This window comes from Gobio gobio (assembly GCF_949357685.1).
Source record: "Gobio gobio genome assembly, chromosome: 5".
Classification (NCBI taxonomy): domain Eukaryota; kingdom Metazoa; phylum Chordata; class Actinopteri; order Cypriniformes; family Gobionidae; genus Gobio; species Gobio gobio.
Window position 1 is genome coordinate 64448053 of NC_137101.1, and position 19855 is coordinate 64467907.

The following is a 19855-nucleotide window of genomic DNA, read 5'->3' on the forward strand; positions in this document are numbered from 1 at the left end:
ACGCCTGTTTCACTTGAGTTCATAAATGGCTCCCAAATGTAATACTTCACTTTAAACTGCAGTTTTAGTAGATTTATAAACTGTTTAATAGGTTAAAGAGTGAAGAATAATGTTAAATAACTGAATAATATTCTCTGGAATATTGGAATATAACAGACAAAACATCGTATTTTATTGCATTTCTCAAATGGTATGTTAAGTTATATCAGAATTATTCATGTTTTTGTTGTTCTAGGTTATGAAATATCTGCTGACAAACTGATGTTTATCTCTGCATTTACACAGAACTACTCAAACTGCGATCGTTCGTCGAGATAATAAATAATTCATATCCATAGAGTTGTTTACTTTGATGTTTATTAGTGAATTAATGGTTATATAATTAATTACGTGTTTTAAACCAGTGAATCTTGTTAAAGTTATATAGGGCCGGCTTCGGGCCAATTTTCCCGTCATTCCTCAAACGCGGGCCGGGCTTCGGGCCTTTTTAGGCTTCTCCTTCATTTTATATTTTAGACATTCAATAATTAAAAGAAACAATGAGATGAGCTGCGCTGGTGGACACAACATGAGACCATGATATCGCGAGTCCGCAACTGTCAAGACCGGCTCGCTCAGTGTTTAGAGGACGGCGCTATAACACGCATCGCCGCAAATGAGTAAAGCAAACCAACACGCAAACAAGTGAAACTGAAAATAAGCTAAGACTGAGATGCTCAAAAACACAACCATCTTCATTAAAACTAATGAGACTAAAGGCTCTTATCAGTGTTTAGGTCGCTCGTTCTCATAATGCCGTCTCTGATGTTGAAATGAGCTGATGAATCAAATACTCATATCTGTTGCTTTCATTGACATGAACTCTGTTCGGATTTATATTCATTTTGTGGAGACGTGTAAGGCAAGACAACCTGCATTTTAAAAAAAAAAAATTTTTGGTTTAGATTGTGTAGCCGTTTGGTTGTGATCTGCCTGCCTCATCTTGTCAAAAATGCCTTTTTACTGTGATGGTGGTGATAGAGGCTAAACGTTTAAACAATGCTTTAAGTGTTTATATGGATTTTATAAGCAAGACAAGTCAAGTGTTGATTTCAGAGGCTAAACCATTGGGTTAACTCACTGTCAGCCGCTGGCCGCTTGGTCGTCACTTTAAAGAACAAAAGCTTTAATTTAACAAACAAAAATATGCTTCAAACATTTTTCTAAATTAACCTCATAAAGAAACGAAAAGAAATATAGCCTAACTACTTTGACAAGTGTTGATTTGAGAGGCTAAAGCGTTGGGTTAACTCACTGTCGGCCACTGACCACTTGGTCATCACTTTAAAGAACAAAAAACAGGGCTCGACATTAACGCTTGTCCGGGACAAGTGGATTTTTTGAAGGGGCAAGTGAAAAATAATTTTACTTAAAATAAAATAAAAAAATAACTAGGGAATCACCGAAGTGCAATAATGATTCTGCATCAGTTAGTGTAAGTGGAGATGGATAGTGGATAATAATATAAAATAAACTGACGTTAATAAGGTTGAGCTGTTGAGGCACGTGCAGCCTCTCAAGGAAAACAAATCGAAAACAAATGAGCGCCTCTCACACAAAGAAACTCCGTTAACATACACGGTTTTTATATTTATAACGCATGATACAGTTAAGCAAAATCACACGACCAAGAGTGTTCTCTTTGACCTAGAAGAGTACCCTAAAGTTGTAGTTTCCCCCAGACACCATCGAGCGGGAGATGCGGAAGCTGTTCAGTATCCCGGACGAGAAGGAAACGCGACTGTGGAACAAGTACATGAGCAACACGTTCGAGCCGCTCAGCAAGCCGGACAGCACCATCCAGGACGCCGGCCTCTACCAGGGACAGGTGAGGGGCGTGTCCTCCGCAGCTCCTCATCCTCCCGCGGGATCTGAGCCTTCTGAGCCCTTCCCTCTGTCCGTCCTTCTGAGCCCTTCCCTCTGTCCGTCCTTCTGAACCCTTCCCTCTGTCTGTCCTTATGAGCCCTTCCCTCTGTCCGTCCTTCTGAACCCTTCCCTCTGTCCGTCCTTCTGAGCCCTTCCCTCTGTCCGTCCTTCTGAACCCTTCCCTCTGTCTGTCCTTATGAGCCCTTCCCTCTGTCCGTCCTTCTGAGCCCTTCCCTCTGTCCGTCCTTCTGAGCCCCTTCCCTCTGTCCGTCCTTCTGAACCCTTCCCTCTGTCCGTCCTTCTGAGCCCTTCCCTCTGTCCGTCCTTCTGAGCCCTTCCCTCTGTCCGTCCTTCTGAGCCCTTCCCTCTGTCCGTCCTTCTGAACCCTTCCCTCTGTCTGTCCTTATGAGCCCTTCCCTCTGTCCGTCCTTCTGAACCCTTCCCTCTGTCCGTCCTTCTGAGCCCCTTCCCTCTGTCCGTCCTTCTGAGCCCCTTCCCTCTGTCCGTCCTTCTGAGCCCTTCCCTCTGTCCGTCCTTCTGAGCCCTTCCCTCTGTCCGTCCTTCTGAGCCCCTTCCCTCTGTCCGTCCTTCTGACTCCTTCCCTCTGTCCGTCCTTCTGAGCCCTTCCCTCTGTCCGTCCTTCTGAACCCTTCCCTCTGTCCGTCCTTCTGAACCCTTCCCTCTGTCCGTCCTTCTGAGCCCTTCCCTCTGTCCATCCTTCTGAGCCCCTTCCCTCTGTCCGTCCTTCTGAACCCTTCCCTCTGTCCGTCCTTCTGAGCCCTTCCCTCTGTCCGTCCTTCTGAACCCTTCCCTCTGTCCGTCCTTCTGAGCCCTTCCCTCTGTCCGTCCTTATGAGCCCTTCCCTCTGTCCGTCCTTCTGAACCCTTCCCTCTGTCCGTCCTTCTGAACCCTTCCCTCTGTCCGTCCTTCTGAGCCCCTTCCCTCTGTCCGTCCTTCTGAACCCTTCCCTCTGTCCGTCCTTCTGAGCCCCTTCCCTCTGTCCGTCCTTCTGAACCCTTCCCTCTGTCCGTCCTTCTGAGCCCCTTCCCTCTGTCCGTCCTTCTGAACCCTTCCCTCTGTCCGTCCTTCTGAGCCCCTTCCCTCTGTCCGTCCTTCTGAGCCCCTTCCCTCTGTCCGTCCTTCTGAGCCCTTCCCTCTGTCCGTCCTTCTGAGCCCTTCCCTCTGTCCGTCCTTCTGAGCCCCTTCCCTCTGTCCATCCTTCTGAACCCTTCCCTCTGTCCGTCCTTCTGAGCCCTTCCCTCTGTCCGTCCTTCTGAGCCCCTTCCCTCTGTTCGTCCTTCTGAGCCCCTTCCCTCTGTCCGTCCTTCTGAGCCCTTCCCTCTGTCCGTCCTTCTGAGCCCCTTCCCTCTGTCCGTCCTTCTGAGCCCCTTCCCTCTGTCCGTCCTTCTGAGCCCTTCCCTCTGTCCGTCCTTCTGAGCCCCTTCCCTCTGTCCGTCCTTCTGAGCCCCTTCCCTCTGTCCGTCCTTCTGAGCCCTTCCCTCTGTCCGTCCTTCTGAGCCCTTCCCTCTGTCCATCCTTCTGAGCCCCTTCCCTCTGTCCATCCTTCTGAGCCCCTTCCCTCTGTCCGTCCTTCTGAGCCCTTCCCTCTGTCCATCCTTCTGAGCCCCTTCCCTCTGTCCGTCCTTCTGAGCCCCTTCCCTCTGTCCGTCCTTCTGAGCCCCTTCCCTCTGTCCGTCCTTCTGAGCCCTTCCCTCTGTCCGTCCTTCTGAGCCCTTCCCTCTGTCCGTCCTTCTGAGCCCTTCCCTCTGTCCGTCCTTCTGAACCCTTCCCTCTGTCTGTCCTTATGAGCCCTTCCCTCTGTCCGTCCTTCTGAACCCTTCCCTCTGTCCGTCCTTCTGAGCCCTTCCCTCTGTCCGTCCTTCTGAACCCTTCCCTCTGTCTGTCCTTATGAGCCCTTCCCTCTGTCCGTCCTTCTGAACCCTTCCCTCTGTCCGTCCTTCTGAGCCCCTTCCCTCTGTCCGTCCTTCTGAGCCCCTTCCCTCTGTCCGTCCTTCTGAGCCCTTCCCTCTGTCCGTCCTTCTGAGCCCTTCCCTCTGTCCGTCCTTCTGAGCCCTTCCCTCTGTCCGTCCTTCTGAACCCTTCCCTCTGTCCGTCCTTCTGAGCCCTTCCCTCTGTCCGTCCTTCTGAGCCCTTCCCTCTGTCCATCCTTCTGAGCCCCTTCCCTCTGTCCGTCCTTCTGACTCCTTCCCTCTGTCCGTCCTTCTGAGCCCTTCCCTCTGTCCGTCCTTCTGAACCCTTCCCTCTGTCCGTCCTTCTGAACCCTTCCCTCTGTCCGTCCTTCTGAGCCCTTCCCTCTGTCCGTCCTTCTGAGCCCTTCCCTCTGTCCATCCTTCTGAGCCCCTTCCCTCTGTCCGTCCTTCTGACTCCTTCCCTCTGTCCGTCCTTCTGAGCCCTTCCCTCTGTCCGTCCTTCTGAACCCTTCCCTCTGTCCGTCCTTCTGAGCCCTTCCCTCTGTCCGTCCTTCTGAACCCTTCCCTCTGTCTGTCCTTATGAGCCCTTCCCTCTGTCCGTCCTTCTGAACCCTTCCCTCTGTCCGTCCTTCTGAGCCCTTCCCTCTGTCCGTCCTTCTGAGCCCCTTCCCTCTGTCCGTCCTTCTGAACCCTTCCCTCTGTCCGTCCTTCTGAGCCCTTCCCTCTGTCCGTCCTTCTGAGCCCCTTCCCTCTGTCCGTCCTTCTGAGCCCTTCCCTCTGTCCGTCCTTCTGAGCCCTTCCCTCTGTCCGTCCTTCTGAGCCCTTCCCTCTGTCCGTCCTTCTGAGCCCCTTCCCTCTGTTCGTCCTTCTGAGCCCTTCCCTCTGTCCATCCTTCTGAGCCCTTCCCTCTGTCTGTCCTTCTGAGCCCTTCCCTCTGTCCGTCCTTCTGAGCCCCTTCCCTCTGTCCGTCCTTCTGAGCCGTTCCCTCTCTCCGTCCGCAGGTGCTGGTGATCGAGCAGAAGAACGCAGACGGCTCGTGGCCCCGCGGCTCCTCCTCCTCCGCGCTCAAGTGAGTCATGTGACGCGCGGCTCGTCAGGCGGATCTGCAGATGCTTGTTTGCTTTCTCCTTGATCTCCTTGATCTCTTCCCGAGGGTTGGCATCATTTCCTGTAACTCATGCTCTTCTTGTCTTTCGAAGGTCATCTGGTGCTTCCTCTCTCTCTGCTTTACCAAAGATCTGCCCTTCATCCCTCACAAACAATCATAACAGCAGCTTCAGCGGCCGCAAGTAAGCCTGCAGGGGGTGGGGCTTGTGAGTGGGCGGGGCTTGATGGGGCGGGGCTTATGGATGGCCAGGGCTCAAAAGAGAGGTTTATGGGTTGTTGGGCGAGGCTCAGTTTGAGGTTTATTACACTCTAAAAACGTTTACTATGATTTACTGAAACATTTGTTTCAGGTGAAACATTTTTACACTAATAAAATTGAGTAGATTTTAAAGCAGTGTAATCAATTACATACACTGTATAAGTTGAACAAATGCAAGTAAAAAAAACTAAGTAGATCTGAGTAACTACATTTGGCACATTTACAAATAAAATTGAGTAGAAAAAATTGAACATTTAAAAACCAATATTTATGAGTAATATTAACTGTTTTTATTAGGGCTGTCAAAAGATTAATCGCAATTAATCGCATCCAAAATTAAAGTTTGTGTTTACATAATATATGTGTGTGTACTCTGTTAATTATTATTTATATATAAATACACACACATTCATGTATATATTTAAGAAATATTTGCATGTATATACTGTATATACATTTATATAATCTATAATATATATAAATATAAATGTTTTATATATAAAAATAATATTTTTTTCTTAAATATATACATGCATGTGTGTGTATTTATATATCAATAATAATTAACAGAGTACACACACATATATTATGTAAACACAAACTTTTATTTTGGATGCGATTAATCGCGATTAATCTTTTGACAGCCCTAGTTTTTATTCATAATATTAACTCTTATAGTATAACTTTAATATTAACTTTAATTTCCTCTAAACCTTTGTAAAATACTCCACACTTATACATGACAGTGGCCTTGCTTTATTGTCGATGAGTACAGCAATACAGCATATATTAGAGTTTTGACATGTATACAATATTGGCAACATTTAAACTCATGTAACAAACATTTTAGAAGTAAAAATTAAACATTTAAAAGTAATTCAAGTGTAATCAGCCTGTCTGTGATCCCATTTCCACCGTATCAGCGCCGTTTCTCGAGCCTGAGAAACCTCTGGAATAACGTTTTTAAATCACCATGACTTCTGGCACGTTTTGTGGATAGAAATTGACATTTTGAGACACACAAATATGACACACCATCAACAGATTCAAGGCGTGAGTATCGCCCACCTCACCACAGGTCCACTTTACAGCGGATAAACTGATGCCCTGCTCATGATATCCCAGAAGTCCTGTGGGTTTCTGCTGTTCCCCGCCTCTCCCTGCATGCTTTGATCCTGATCATCTGCTTCCACCTGCTGCTGCTGAGTGTGTGTTGGGCTCCTCTCAGTGGCCTGTGTGTGTGTGTGTGTGCAGCATGAAGAACTCCAGCTACGGCCTGCCGTCCTACCCGCCCTACAGCAGTGTGAGCCTCGAGCCCGCGGGGCAGAAGGCCGGCCTCAGCGGCCTCTCCAACCTGGGCAACACCTGCTTCATGAACTCCGCCACACAGGTGAGCTTCCCCTAACCCTAACCCTAACACAATCCCCTGAGCAAAGACACCAGTGTGTGTGTGTGTGTGTGTGTGTGTGTCCCAGTGTCTGAGCAACGTCCCCCCTCTGACCGAGTTCTTCCTGAAGGACCAGTACCAGCAGGAGCTGAACCAGGACAATCCTCTGGGCATGAAGGGCGAGATCGCCAAGGCCTACGCAGAGCTCGTCAAGCAGCTGTGGGCGGGCAAATACAGCTGCGTCACGCCCAGGCCCTTCAAGGTGTGTGTGTGTGTGTGTGTGTAGATGAGGCGGAGACTCATGCAGAGTTTAACCGCCAGAGAGCAAACCTTTATCAGTAGCATTCGACTGATTCTAGTGGGAGAGAACTCAGTTCAGCTGATGTGTGTGTGTGTGTGTGTGTTCAGACTCAGGTGGGGCGGTTCGCTCCTCAGTTCTCAGGCTATCAGCAGCAGGACTCTCATGAGCTGCTGGCCTTCCTGCTCGACGGCCTTCACGAGGACCTGAACCGCATCCGCAAGAAGCCCTACATTCAGCTGATGGACGCCGACGGACGGCCGGACAAGGTCCATCACACACACACACACACACGCACACACACGCACGCACACACACACACACACACACGCACACGCACGCACCCACACGCACACACATGAGTCGCACACAGTTCACACACACATCCATCTAAAGCAGGGGTCTCCAAACTCGGTCCTGGAGGGCCGCTGTCCTCCAGAGTTTAGCTCCAACCCCAATTAAACACACCTGAACCAGCTAATCAGTGTCTTACTAGGGCCTTGTAAACACTGATTAGCTGGTTCAGGTGTGATTATTTGGGGTTGGAGCTAAACTGTGCAGGACAGTGGCCCTCCAGGACCGAGTGTGGAGACCCCTGATCTAAAGCATCACATATTAAATAAGCCATTTCCAACTTTATAGTTACTAGACTATGTGATTAAAAACACCTCGTAGTTTATATTTATTTACTATAAAGCTATTGTTTTGCTATTTAAAGGTCTGAAGCCTACAATAATCCTCATGGGCCAGTTGTTCAAAGGTCAGCTGATCGGATTCTGGTTATCGGATTGGATCAGATCTTGAAAAGAAGGGATCTGAAATCAGATTAGATCATGGAATCCAGTCCTAGTTTTTATCTGGATCAAACCTTCTGTTCGTGTTTGTTGTTCAAAACTTTGGATTTGGATAACTTTGTTCCAAAAAAACAGGATTATCCTGATCCCAGGATTTTTTAAGGTAGATTCCAGGAAGAAAATGGTCTTTAAAACTGGTCAAAAATACAACATTTGTATCATATAATACACAAACACATTATTTTATTTTGCTCTTGAATAGTTAGGCTAATTGTTAACCCTCTGGGGTTCTTCATTTATGGAAATTCATAAATGACCCGGAGGGCGGGATTAAGATAAAAAAAGATTTAAGTAAAATCAATGAAATATATTTTTGTTCAATAATATTTTTTCTTTTCTTTTTTGGTGTTTTGAGATAATTTTATGATTTATAATTAATATTTATGCAATAATTATGCCCCATTTTTCCCCATTGAATATAATAAAAAAAATTATATTATTTATTTTTTTATTTTTATTAAAGCTGTATTTCATTTTAGAGTCAAGCCTAGGCCTCATGAAAGCAATTTTTTAAATGAGATTGTGCCATCCGGTGGACACATTGACCATTTTTATATTTTTATTTCACTTTATTGGTACTTGGTATATGAACACCCAAAAAAATTGGGGACAGGATTTGAAAAGTCTAAGTGGTCATAAAAAAAAATAGTCACACTCAGGACCTTCGGGTCAAAAATGACCCCCATAGGAAATGAATGGGAAATTAGTTTTTTTTTGCATACAATCTACAAATCAGCCAGGATGCAGAAAAAAAGGACTCAACAGTGAAGATCTCTAAAACATCAAGAGTGCAAAACAGACAAAAAAAACTCACACACACACACACACACACACTATTTTGTGTTTTTTTTTTGTCTGTTTTGCACTCTTGATGTTTTAGAGATTGCACAAAAAAACTCTGTATTTTCATATTTTTGCCATTAATTTCCTATGGGGGTCATTTTTGACCCGAAGGTCCTGAGTAGTGTTGCTTTCGTCAACGAAAAGTATGACTAAATATCGTCAACGAACCTTTATCACGTGACGAAAACGAGACGCGACGCAACGTAAATGCTGGTCATGTGACGATGACGAATAAAAACGAGACTACATTTGGTTCACAAAATAAAAACTATGCTAAAATGTCTCTTCATTTTCGTTGACGTAAATGAGATGAGACGAAAAGTCGCGTTTTTATAATTGTTTTGCAGTATTTCTCCGCGGCGACTCCAGTGAGTGAACGGGTCCGATGGCCGGCCAGTCGGGGTTCGTAAGCACTATTTGGATGGTAATTGTTTGTCCTGCGGTCGTAAGGTGTTTTCATCATTTACAGGGGCTAGTCAGTGATTTTATTGTCGTCTTAATCCAGAATATCAGTGTTTTTCTCCCACCACCCGTGTAAAAATCTCCAGCCGAATTACCTAACTTACTGTTTGACAAACACCAAGGTCGTGTGGTGCCGTCTGAATCCACATCTCTGAGTTTTCAATAATATATCACTTCAGAATTCACGGTTTATATCCTTTTTGACCACTGCAGAGCACCGTGCGGCTGTGCTTCGCTGTTATTTGGATGCATTTGAAAGATCTAGACTTGTATTACTGAAATATTGGCAAGTATTTACAAGAGCAAGATATTTCATCACCGCTCAAAAAAAAAGAAAAGCACGTAAACAATTGAAATGTGTCGTTATAATGGCAGCAATTATATGTTCAAATAACCGCAGCATTATGATTAGGAGGCTGTATTCACTTATTTCCACTCATTTCCATGTGGAATAAAATGACATCCTTTATTTTGAGATAAAATGCAAGACAGAAAAACATTTGAACTATAATGTGGGTCTAATTTTAAACAGATTTAAAGAATTAAATAATAATTTGGATATTATTTTCCTATTATTAAATTAAATATGCATTTATTCTTAAGACATTTGGAAAAACTTTTATTACATTGAAGTGGAAAATAAAACGGGTGTTGTGGAAAAAGATGGGGAGAAATGTGGCCACAAAAATCACAGGAAAAAACACCACAAACCTTAAGAGACATCTCAATGTTTTTATTTATTTTATTTAAATGTATGTGTGTGTGTACTTCTAACTTGTTTAGTTGGTAAAATAAATATGTTGTAACTTCAAATCAGAGTGTCTTCCGTGTCTGGAATGGATGTATTCTTGAGTCTATAAGGTAACAATAATATAATAAGATAACATTGTTTGAAATGGGTTTGGCTAAAAGAAGATTTTGGTTTTGTCTATAATACGTACTTATACTATATTGACTGGGTTAAAGAGAATTGCATTACTAAAAAGAGACTAAAATACAATTTTCGTCGACTAAAACTAGACGAAAATAGTCATAGATAATTCTGACTAAAATAAGACTAAAATGCTCAGACTTTTAGTCGACTAAAACTTGACTAGACTAAAAAGAGTATGACTATGACTAAAACTAATAAAAACTCAAATGACATCTTGACACAAAGACTAGACTAAAACTAAAAATTAAAACAGGCCGCCAAAAACAACACTGGTCCTGAGTGTGACTTTTTTTTTTTACGACCACTTAGACTTTTCAAATCCTGTCCCCAATTTTTTGGGGTGTTCATATACCAAAGTACCAATAAAGTCACCAAGTTTCTGACCATTCCGATGAAGCTTTTATTTGATAGAATAAAAATATTTGTGTCAGAAATGACCGAAGAGCCCCAGAGGATTAAAGTGATAAATCAGAAGTAGACATTATTAAGCCTTTCGGTAGCCTACAGTAAAACTAAACAAAGATTTAGCCGCCATAAATAATCCCCAAATAGCTGTAAATATCAAACAAAAATTGTATCACTTATAAGACGTTTTACTTCTTATCAACTATAAGAGATGAACCAGTCAAAAGGTTTCTCGGGTGAACACTACGCAAAACTTTTCTGAGAACACAAAAGCATTAGATTTTTTTCCCCAACTCATATTTTACCCATCACCATGTCCCTTTAATTGATGGCATTTGCGACCATTTTGGTCACAGTCTAGAGCCCTGAAAATGATGTCTTTGTCGTTTTCTTGGGAAATAAATCAAAATGAAGTGAGTTTTTGCTCAAAACAAGGAAAACGATCTGCAAATGAGCCATTTCCAGCTTTATAGTTACTACACTATGTGTGATAAAAACACCTCGTCGATTTATATTTGAATGCGACCATTTTGGCCTGAAAATTATCTTGTTTTCTTGGGAAATAAATCAAAATGGGGTGTTTTTTTGCTCAAAACAAGGACAACGATCTCTTTGTGGAATGGATGATGGTGTCCAGCAGAGGGCACTGCTTAACTTCCTCTTCTACACACGTCATATTTTCAACATTAGCATGTCATATTTTTGACTTTTTATCTAATGAGGACTTTTAAAATCATATTTTCAACATTTTATCTAATAATTATGACTTGGCATGTCATATTTTTAACTTTTTATCTAATAATGAGAAATTTTTAAATTATATTTTCCACATTTTCTCTTATAATTATGACTTGGCATGTCATATTTTTGACTTGATCTAATAATGAGAACTTTTACAATCATATTTTCAACATTTTATCTAATAATTATGACTTGGCATGTCATATTTTTAACTTTTTATCTAATAATGAGAAATTTTAAAATTATATTTTCCACATTTTCTCTTATAATTATGACTTGGCATGTCATATTTTTGACTTGATCTAATAATAAGAACTTTTACAATCATATTTTCAACATTTTATCTAATAATTATTACTTAACATGTTGTATTTTTGACTTTATCTAATACTGAGGACTTTTAAAATCATATTTTCCACATTTTCTCTTATAATTATGACTTAGCATGTCATATTTTTGACTTTATCTAATAACGAGGACTTTTAAAATCATATTTTCAACATTTTATCTAATAATTATGACTTAGCATGTTATGTTTTTGACTTTTACCTAATAATGAGAGCATTTAAAATCATATTTTCAACATTTTTGGCATATCATATTTTTGACTTTATCTAATAATGAGAACTTTTACAATCATATTTTCAACATTTTCTCTTATAATTATGACTTGGCATGTTGTATTTTTGACTTTATCTAATAATGAGAACTTTTACAATCATATTTTCAACATTTTATCTAATAATTATTAGTTAACATGTTGTATTTTTGACTTTATCTAATAATGAGGACTTTTAAAATCATATTTTCCACATTTTCTCTAAAAATTATGACTTAGCATGGCAGATTTATGACTTTATCTAATAATGAGGACTTTTAAAATCATATTTTCAACATTTTATCTAGTAATTATGACTTAGCATGTTGTATTTTCGACTTTTAATCTAATAATGAGGACTTTTTAAATCATATTTTCAACATTTTCTCTAATAATTATGACTTAGCATGTTGTATTTTTGACTTTTAATCTAATAATGAGGACTTTTAAAATCATATTTTCCACATTTTCTCTAATAATTATGACTTGGCATGTCATATTTTTGACTTTTTATCTAATAATGAGAAATTTTAAAATCATATTTTCCACATTTTTTCTTATAATTATGACAGCATTTTGTATTTTCGACTTTTAATCTAATAATGAGGACTTTTAAAAACATATTTTCAACATTTTTTCTAATAATTATGACTTAGCATGTTGTATTTTCGACTTTTAATCTAATAATGAGGACTTTTAAAATCATATTTTCCACATTTTCTCTTATAATTATGACTTAGCATGTCATATTTTTAACTTTATCTAATAATGAGGACTTTTAAAATCATATTTTCAACATTTTTGATATATCATATTTTTGACTTTATCAAATAATGAGAACTTTTAAAATCATATTTTCAACATTTTCTCTTATAATTATGACTTAGCATGTCATATTTTTGACTTTATCTAATAATGATAACTTTTACAATCATATTTTCAACATTTTATCTAATAATTATTACTTAACATGTATTTTTGACTTTATCTAATACTGAGGACTTTTAAAATCATATTTTCAACATTATCTCTTATAATTATGACTTAGCATGTTGTATTTTCGACTTTTAATCTAATAATGAGGACTTTTAAAATCATATTTTCAACATTTTCTCTTATATTTATGACTTGGCATGTCGTATTTTCGACTTTTAATCTAATGAGGACTTTCAAAATCATATTTTCCACATTTTTTCTTATAATTATGACTTGGCATGTCATATTTGTAACTTTATCTAATAATGGGGACTTTTAAAATCATATTTTCAACATTTTCTCTTATATTTATGACTTGGCATGTCGTATTTTCAACATTTTATCTAATAATGAGAACTTTTAAAATCATATTTTCAACATTTTATCTAATAATTAAGACTTAGCATGTCATATTTTTGACTTTATCTAATAACGAGAACTTTTAAAATCATATTTTCAACATTTTATCTAATAATTATGACTTAGCATGTCGTATTTTCAACATTTTATCTAATAATGAGGACTTTTAAAATCATATTTTCAACATTTTCTCTAATAATTATGACTTAGCATGTGGTATTTTTGACTTGTGGACGATCCGCCGAGGCAGGTCAAAGGTCAGTTGTAACCTGGAGGCGTGTGCTCTCCTGCAGGTGGTTGCGGAGGAGGCCTGGGAGAACCACATCAAGAGGAACGACTCCATCATCGTGGACATCTTCCACGGCCTGTTCAAGTCCACGCTGGTCTGCCCCGAGTGCGCCAAGGTCTCGGTGACCTTCGACCCCTTCTGCTACCTGACGCTCCCCCTGCCCCTTAAGAAGGAGCGCACGCTGGAGGTGTATCTGGTGTGGCTGGACCCTCTGGCCAAGCCCACGCAGTTCAAGCTGACCGTGCCCAAGGTGGGCTTCATCTCGGACCTGTGCGCGGCCCTCGAGGCCCTGACGGCCATTCCGGCTCAGAAGGTAACCGCCGCGGGGTCGCGACCTCTGACCCGCTGCCCTTCCCTGCATTCACTGTGTTTCCTCTGCCCGTCCAGATGATCGTCACGGACATATACAACCACAGGTTCCACCGCATCTTCGCCCCCACCGAGAACCTGAGCAGCATCATGGAGCGCGACGACATCTATGTGTGAGTGATCTATGCGTCCTCTCGGCCGGAGGGTCGGTGTTCGGATCTTTTTAAATTCTCAGCCATCCGAATGGGCTAGTGACAGGAAGCACACGTGGCACGACTCGTGTTTGTCATTAGTCTTGTATTTTTGTTTTATTTATACAATTGACCACAGGTCATAAACCTGAAATAAGAAATAAACAGTGTTACAAATATATCCATTGAATATATAATGCAAAATAAACAAACATGAAGTAGTTACAATAAAATAACTAGATCTATTTCTGCTATAAATAAGAATACACTATCATATAATCTCCAATACAGTCTTACAAAGCTGCGTTAGAACACCACAGAAACTACATTTCCCATCATGCATAGCAGCGCTCATGCGCAGAGTATAACTATCACACGAGTCGGCAGGTAAGGTGCATTAATCATTATAACACTATAGTTCAATGTTTTACTAAATGAATGCAACTCCATCGCCTACCACACAACCGTCTGCTACATTAGTTTACTTGGTAATTTGTTAATTATCCAGTGTTCAAACATATCGCAAACCGAGAGAACTGAACAGTACACGCGCTAACCTAACTACAAATTAAGTCTCTCAGCACGGACTAAACGCAGCCGATGACGACAAATACACAAGTATGAAACTTTAAACATTCCTAAATTAAAGTACAGCAGACCGTAGCTTATGATAAACTTTTCAAAGGTTCTAAATTCGCTACATACCAACGGGCTGTGTGCTCCTGACGATGGATTGTGAATAATAATAACGCTGTGTTTTTTATGAAGCTTCCAACGCAACTGCGCATGCTGATACCCAAATGACCTCACGCAACAAAATAATCATCATGACGTAAATATAAATTTGGTTAAATAAATCCTACTGTTCTCAATATTTTAAGCAGACTTTTTTATAACCATACATTTTAACAATATATTTTCCTCGTGACCCAAAGAACCGAACACCTCCCACTTGGCCGACTGATGCAAATTCAAGGAGGCCACTACAAAGTATCTTGAGTCTTTCAGTAGACACAACAACTTAAAGTCAAGTTTTGCAGCATACACAGAATTAAGAAAATCCTTTTCAATGTTTACATTTGCTCAAAAGACTCTCTAAGGAGGTAGGCACCACCACCTTTCCTCCTACTGAGTGTAGGTTTGCCCTTGAACCACTCAGCCGCCTCCCAGGGTTACCCACTAACTAAAAAAAATAAACGTCTCTTGGGTACCCAATGGTAAGGACTTTATTCTTTGTGCTGGTCTTCAACAGGAATCAATACGACCAATCTCCGCACATCCCTGCGAAGAACGATAGTAGAAAGTAAAGTAGAATCTTTTGCCTGGGTCCTGGCAACAAGGGAGGCAGGAAGGCCTATACAGGTCGCCACGTCAGCATCTCGGACCACTCCAGACTTGTCCGGATAGGTGACAACGATTCGACCGAGCCGGAACTGTCCTCTCAGGGCATTCTGGTCTGCGATCCAAACCAGATCTCCAACCCGGACACTTCTTTCCACTCTGTGCCATTTATGCCGGATAAACAAGTTCGGTCCCGCTAGTTCACTCCACTTTGACCAGAATTTGTCAACTCCCGCTTGAACAGCCCTCAGCCTACGCCAAGAGTGAGTTTCCAAGTCAACACTTTGCATATCTCCTCTTTGTCCGGTGCGTCCCAGGATGAGGGAATTAGGAGTCAAGTACTCTACTGCATCTTCTTGCTCTTGCGCCTTGGCGTCGATGGGTCGCTCGTTAGTTAGGTTGGCTGCTTGGTAGAGAAGAGTTTGGAACTCCCCCCAGGTGTAGCTACCGGTTGTTCCACCGAGACTATTGAGAGCTCTTTTGACAAGTTTGACAGCTGCCTCGGCCGCTCCATTTCTGTGGGGCGAGTCCGCAGGATGGAAATCCCACTGCCATTCAGTTCCATTTTTTGCTGCTATGTCCTCGACAGCCACCTTCTGTAAGCATGCTAAGTGCTTATGTAGATCTCTCAGAGCAGACTTGGCACCCATGAAATTTGTGCCTCTGTCAGACCATAACTTCCGAGGGTGCCCCCTCAGGGCAGTGAATCTGGAGTAGGCTTGAAGAAAGCTCTCGGCAGACAAGTCGTCAACAAGGTCCGCGTGGATGGCTCTGGAAGCCATACAACAATATACAACTCCCCAAACCTTTTTCTTGGTCCGTTTCTTTACTGCATCTCTGACCTCATAGGGACCGAAAAGGTCCAATGTGGTATACTCAAAAGGGTTTGCTCTGCTCGTACGCTCATGAGGAAGGTCGCTCATTACTTGTTGGCATAGCTTTGCTCTTTGCTTCTTGCAAGTAACGCACTCGTTCATAATCTTCTTGACTATCCTTCGGCCTTCTATGACCCAAGCTTTTCTTCTCGTACGTAGCAGTGTAGCAGCAACACCCTCATGATTGGCCTTGTGAGCTTCTCTAGCCAGCAAAGTCCCCAACCATGACTGGAAAGGAATCAACGGTATTGCTCTACCGTCTTCACTCCAAGATTGTACTCTACCGCCACACAGCAAGAGTCCTGTGTTTTCATCTTTAGTTACAACTAGGCGGTTCAAGGCTGTAGTCTTAAAGTTCAAGCCGTCCTGGGCAGCAAGGGCTAAGTCTTGAAAAGCAACTGTTCTCTCTTCTACAGATAGCTTAGAACTATTTGCCTCCCACTTTGCTGAATTCAAGGCTTGGTTCTTTACTCTTAACCAAGATTCTGCAGCTCGTCGAACCCAAGCGACAGTTCCACATAGTTTTGATAAACTACTGAACCGTTTGGGCTCCACCAGGCGCACAAGAAACACGCCCCAAAGTTTCCTTCTCTGCCTTTCTACTGCTTGAGTTGGACCTTGGTCTTTTGGGAGTGGTTGTAGTATATGAACTCCCACGTTAGCGGCATTATCAGTGCTGCAGGGTTTTGCAACCTTTTGCGATTGAGCTCTGGTTGTTACAGCTGAGAATGCTTTTCTTTGTAACCTTTTTACCTTATCAGCAACTTTGGTCACAATTTCGCTGGCCATCTTCACAGGCCATTCAGCCTCAGGTCTTTTTAGAAATTCGGGGCCTTGTTGCCATTCTGACTCTTCATCGAGCTCTTCAGGAGTTGCTCCCCTAGTGACGATGTCAGAAATGTTGAGATTGCCGTCAACCCACCTCCAGTCATCCACTGGCCCAGCCATCTGTATTTCACCAATTCGGTTGGAGAAGAATGTTTGGTAGCCATAACTATCCTTCTGGATTGCCCCTAAGATAGTTAAGCTATCCACAAAGTGGACCCAGCGTTTGACCTCAAGGCGGCAGTGCTTCTCAAAGTACCTTTTCAACCGGGTTGCGAAGACAGCGCCACATAACTCTGCCTTGATCACGTCCCCTTTCTGGTTGAGAGCCCTTTTGGATTGATGTAGCCTTGGTAAATGCCTTCTTTTCTCTACTCTTTTCCTGTGACCTCTCAGTATAGTCTTTCGAACTAGGCTGCAGTTGATCTAACTCCTCAAGAATGTCCTCCTGTTTTTTCAGGTACTCCATTAGACAATCGAAGTGATTTCTGGGTGAAAAGCCGCTTGCAGGGTCGTTCTTATGAGTTAGCCACTTTTCTTTCAGAGAGTCTGGTAACTTACTCTCAATCGACTGTGCTACTAACCGATTTTTCACAGCATCTTCTTCCCCCAGGACTTGGAGGTCACGAAGAGCTCTTTCCACAGCTTGAATTAGTTCGATCGTCTTTCTAGGGCTGTTTCCCTTTACAGGTGGTAGGTCATGTACTTCTTTTGAAATAAGTAGCACTATTTTCGGCTTATTTCCATATTTGTTGTCCAGGAGCCTGAACACATCAGTAGCAGATCCACAGCTGGACAAGACAAGGTCCTTTTTGACTTTGTCATCTAAACTTCCTATGAGATGGAACTTTTTTATATTTTCCAAACCATGAGGGTTCCCCAGCTGCTGAAGGTCCTCCCATTCAGCTTTCCAACGGTAGTAATCTCTCATGTTACCAAAGAATGTAGGCAGGCGTGCACGTTCCAACATGATTTGGGGCTTGAAATGGAAAGGCCCTGGGTACATGTTGGGAGCACCTTGGACTTGCAATTGCGTGCTTGTAGCATTTGGAAGTCCACCATAACTGAGATAGGTGGGAGCGATGGGTGGGTCATGCTGAACTTCGCTTATAGGGAAGTGACTGTCTATGGGACAGGACAGTTTACGGTTAGGAGAAGAACCAATAGACGCGCCGGCTTGCTCACCGGTCTGGCTTTCCTCGTCTTCATCTTTCTTCCCGGTAACTTCCAGTTTCACCAGTTCTTTCTGCTCCTCTTCGTCTTCAGACCAAGTGCTGCGTTGCCATGCCCACTTATCCCACAGTCTCTCTTGTCGCTTTCTCATCATCCTGCTACGGTCTCTAGATTCCTTTAGTGCGGCATGAGGAATAATTTCTGTCCACTCAATTACTAGACTGTTGACTTCACATACCTCTCGTTCTAAGTTTCTATTCATCAGTTCACACTCCTTCCTAGACAGCTGCAGATGGTCGGTTGCTTCGGCGTGATCCAGGGATGAGTTAGCCTCCTTTACAAGGGTGGAGATCTGCTCCTCAGCAAATCTGGTCCAGAAGCTGTTTTGGATGAGGTGTTTAACTGCATCAAACTTGCGATGGCATTCCAGTGTTTTCTCGTCAACCTGATCTGCCTTTTTTGTGGCCTCTTCGTCTTCTAATTCTCGTAAGGCCATAGCATACTCAAATCCTGCATCTTCCACTCTGGTATGATCTCCTTTGAACTCTCTCCACTCAGCCTTTAGATCCCTTTCTTCTAGCGCATTGGCCCTGGAGGTGAGATGGTTGGCTCTTTTAGTGAACGCAGTCTGGGCTGCTGAACGCTTTTGCCGTAACCTCTCTATTTTCTCCTTTTCTGCCATCTTGTTAATTCGCTTTTTTCTTTCTTCTTAGGTTTGCAGACTAGCAAGTGAATAGGCAGTATAGATGGGCTTTTAACTTAACTAGATAAGGTTACCAGTCACTGATTTATTTTCTGGTCTTCAGGCTTCAGAACAGGGCCACAATGTTTGAATGGCAGGCCTAAATGGTTTATGACTGTTCGGATCTTTTTAAATTCTCAGCCATCCGAATGGGCTAGTGACAGGAAGCACACGTGGCACGACTCGTGTTTGTCATTAGTCTTGTATTTTTGTTTTATTTATACAATTGACCACAGGTCATAAACCTGAAATAAGAAATAAACAGTGTTACAAATATATCCATTGAATATATAATGCAAAATAAACAAACATGAAGTAGTTACAATAAAATAACTAGATCTATTTCTGCTATAAATAAGAATACACTATCATATAATCTCCAATACAGTCTTACAAAGCTGCGTTAGAACACCACAGAAACTACATTTCCCATCATACATAGCAGCGCTCATGCGCAGAGTATAACTATCACACGAGTCGGCAGGTAAGGTGCATTAATCATTATAACACTATAGTTCAATGTTTTACTAAATGAATGCAACTCCATCGCCTACCACACAACCGTCTGCTACATTAGTTTACTTGGTAATTTGTTAATTATCCAGTGTTCAAACATATCGCAAACCGAGAGAACTGAACAGTACACGCGCTAACCTAACTACAAATTAAGTCTCTCAGCACGGACTAAACGCAGCCGATGACGACAAATACACAAGTATGAAACTTTAAACATTCCTAAATTAAAGTACAGCAGACCGTAGCTTATGATAAACTTTTCAAAGGTTCTAAATTCGCTACATACCAACGGGCTGTGTGCTCCTGACGATGGATTGTGAATAATAATAACGCTGTGTTTTTTATGAAGCTTCCAACGCAACTGCGCATGCTGATACCCAAATGACCTCACGCAACAAAATAATCATCATGACGTAAATATAAATTTGGTTAAATAAATCCTACTGTTCTCAATATTTTAAGCAGACTTTTTTATAACCATACATTTTAACAATATATTTTCCTCGTGACCCAAAGAACCGAACAGTCGGAGTGT

At 42.1% G+C, this 19855-nt stretch overlaps 1 protein-coding gene across 23 annotated transcripts in view; it reads left to right on the forward strand.

Moving 5' to 3' along the window:
* Nucleotides 1-19855, forward strand: part of usp15 (ubiquitin specific peptidase 15) — a 43793-nt gene that overhangs the window by 15769 nt on the left and 8169 nt on the right. For 8 of the 23 annotated variants that reach the window (XM_079818111.1, XM_079818128.1, XM_079818122.1 and 5 more), the window contains 8 exons: nucleotides 1722-1867; nucleotides 4838-4905; nucleotides 5036-5125; nucleotides 6457-6592; nucleotides 6678-6851; nucleotides 6998-7156; nucleotides 13353-13661; nucleotides 13736-13830. In XM_079818111.1, the coding sequence (XP_079674237.1) occupies nucleotides 1722-1867; nucleotides 4838-4905; nucleotides 5036-5125; nucleotides 6457-6592; nucleotides 6678-6851; nucleotides 6998-7156; nucleotides 13353-13661; nucleotides 13736-13830 (1177 nt within the window). The remainder of the gene's footprint in view (nucleotides 1-1721; nucleotides 1868-4837; nucleotides 4906-5035; nucleotides 5126-6456; nucleotides 6593-6677; nucleotides 6852-6997; nucleotides 7157-13352; nucleotides 13662-13735; nucleotides 13831-19855) is intronic. The other 15 variants (XM_079818112.1, XM_079818127.1, XM_079818113.1 and 12 more) reach the window with 5 other exon arrangements.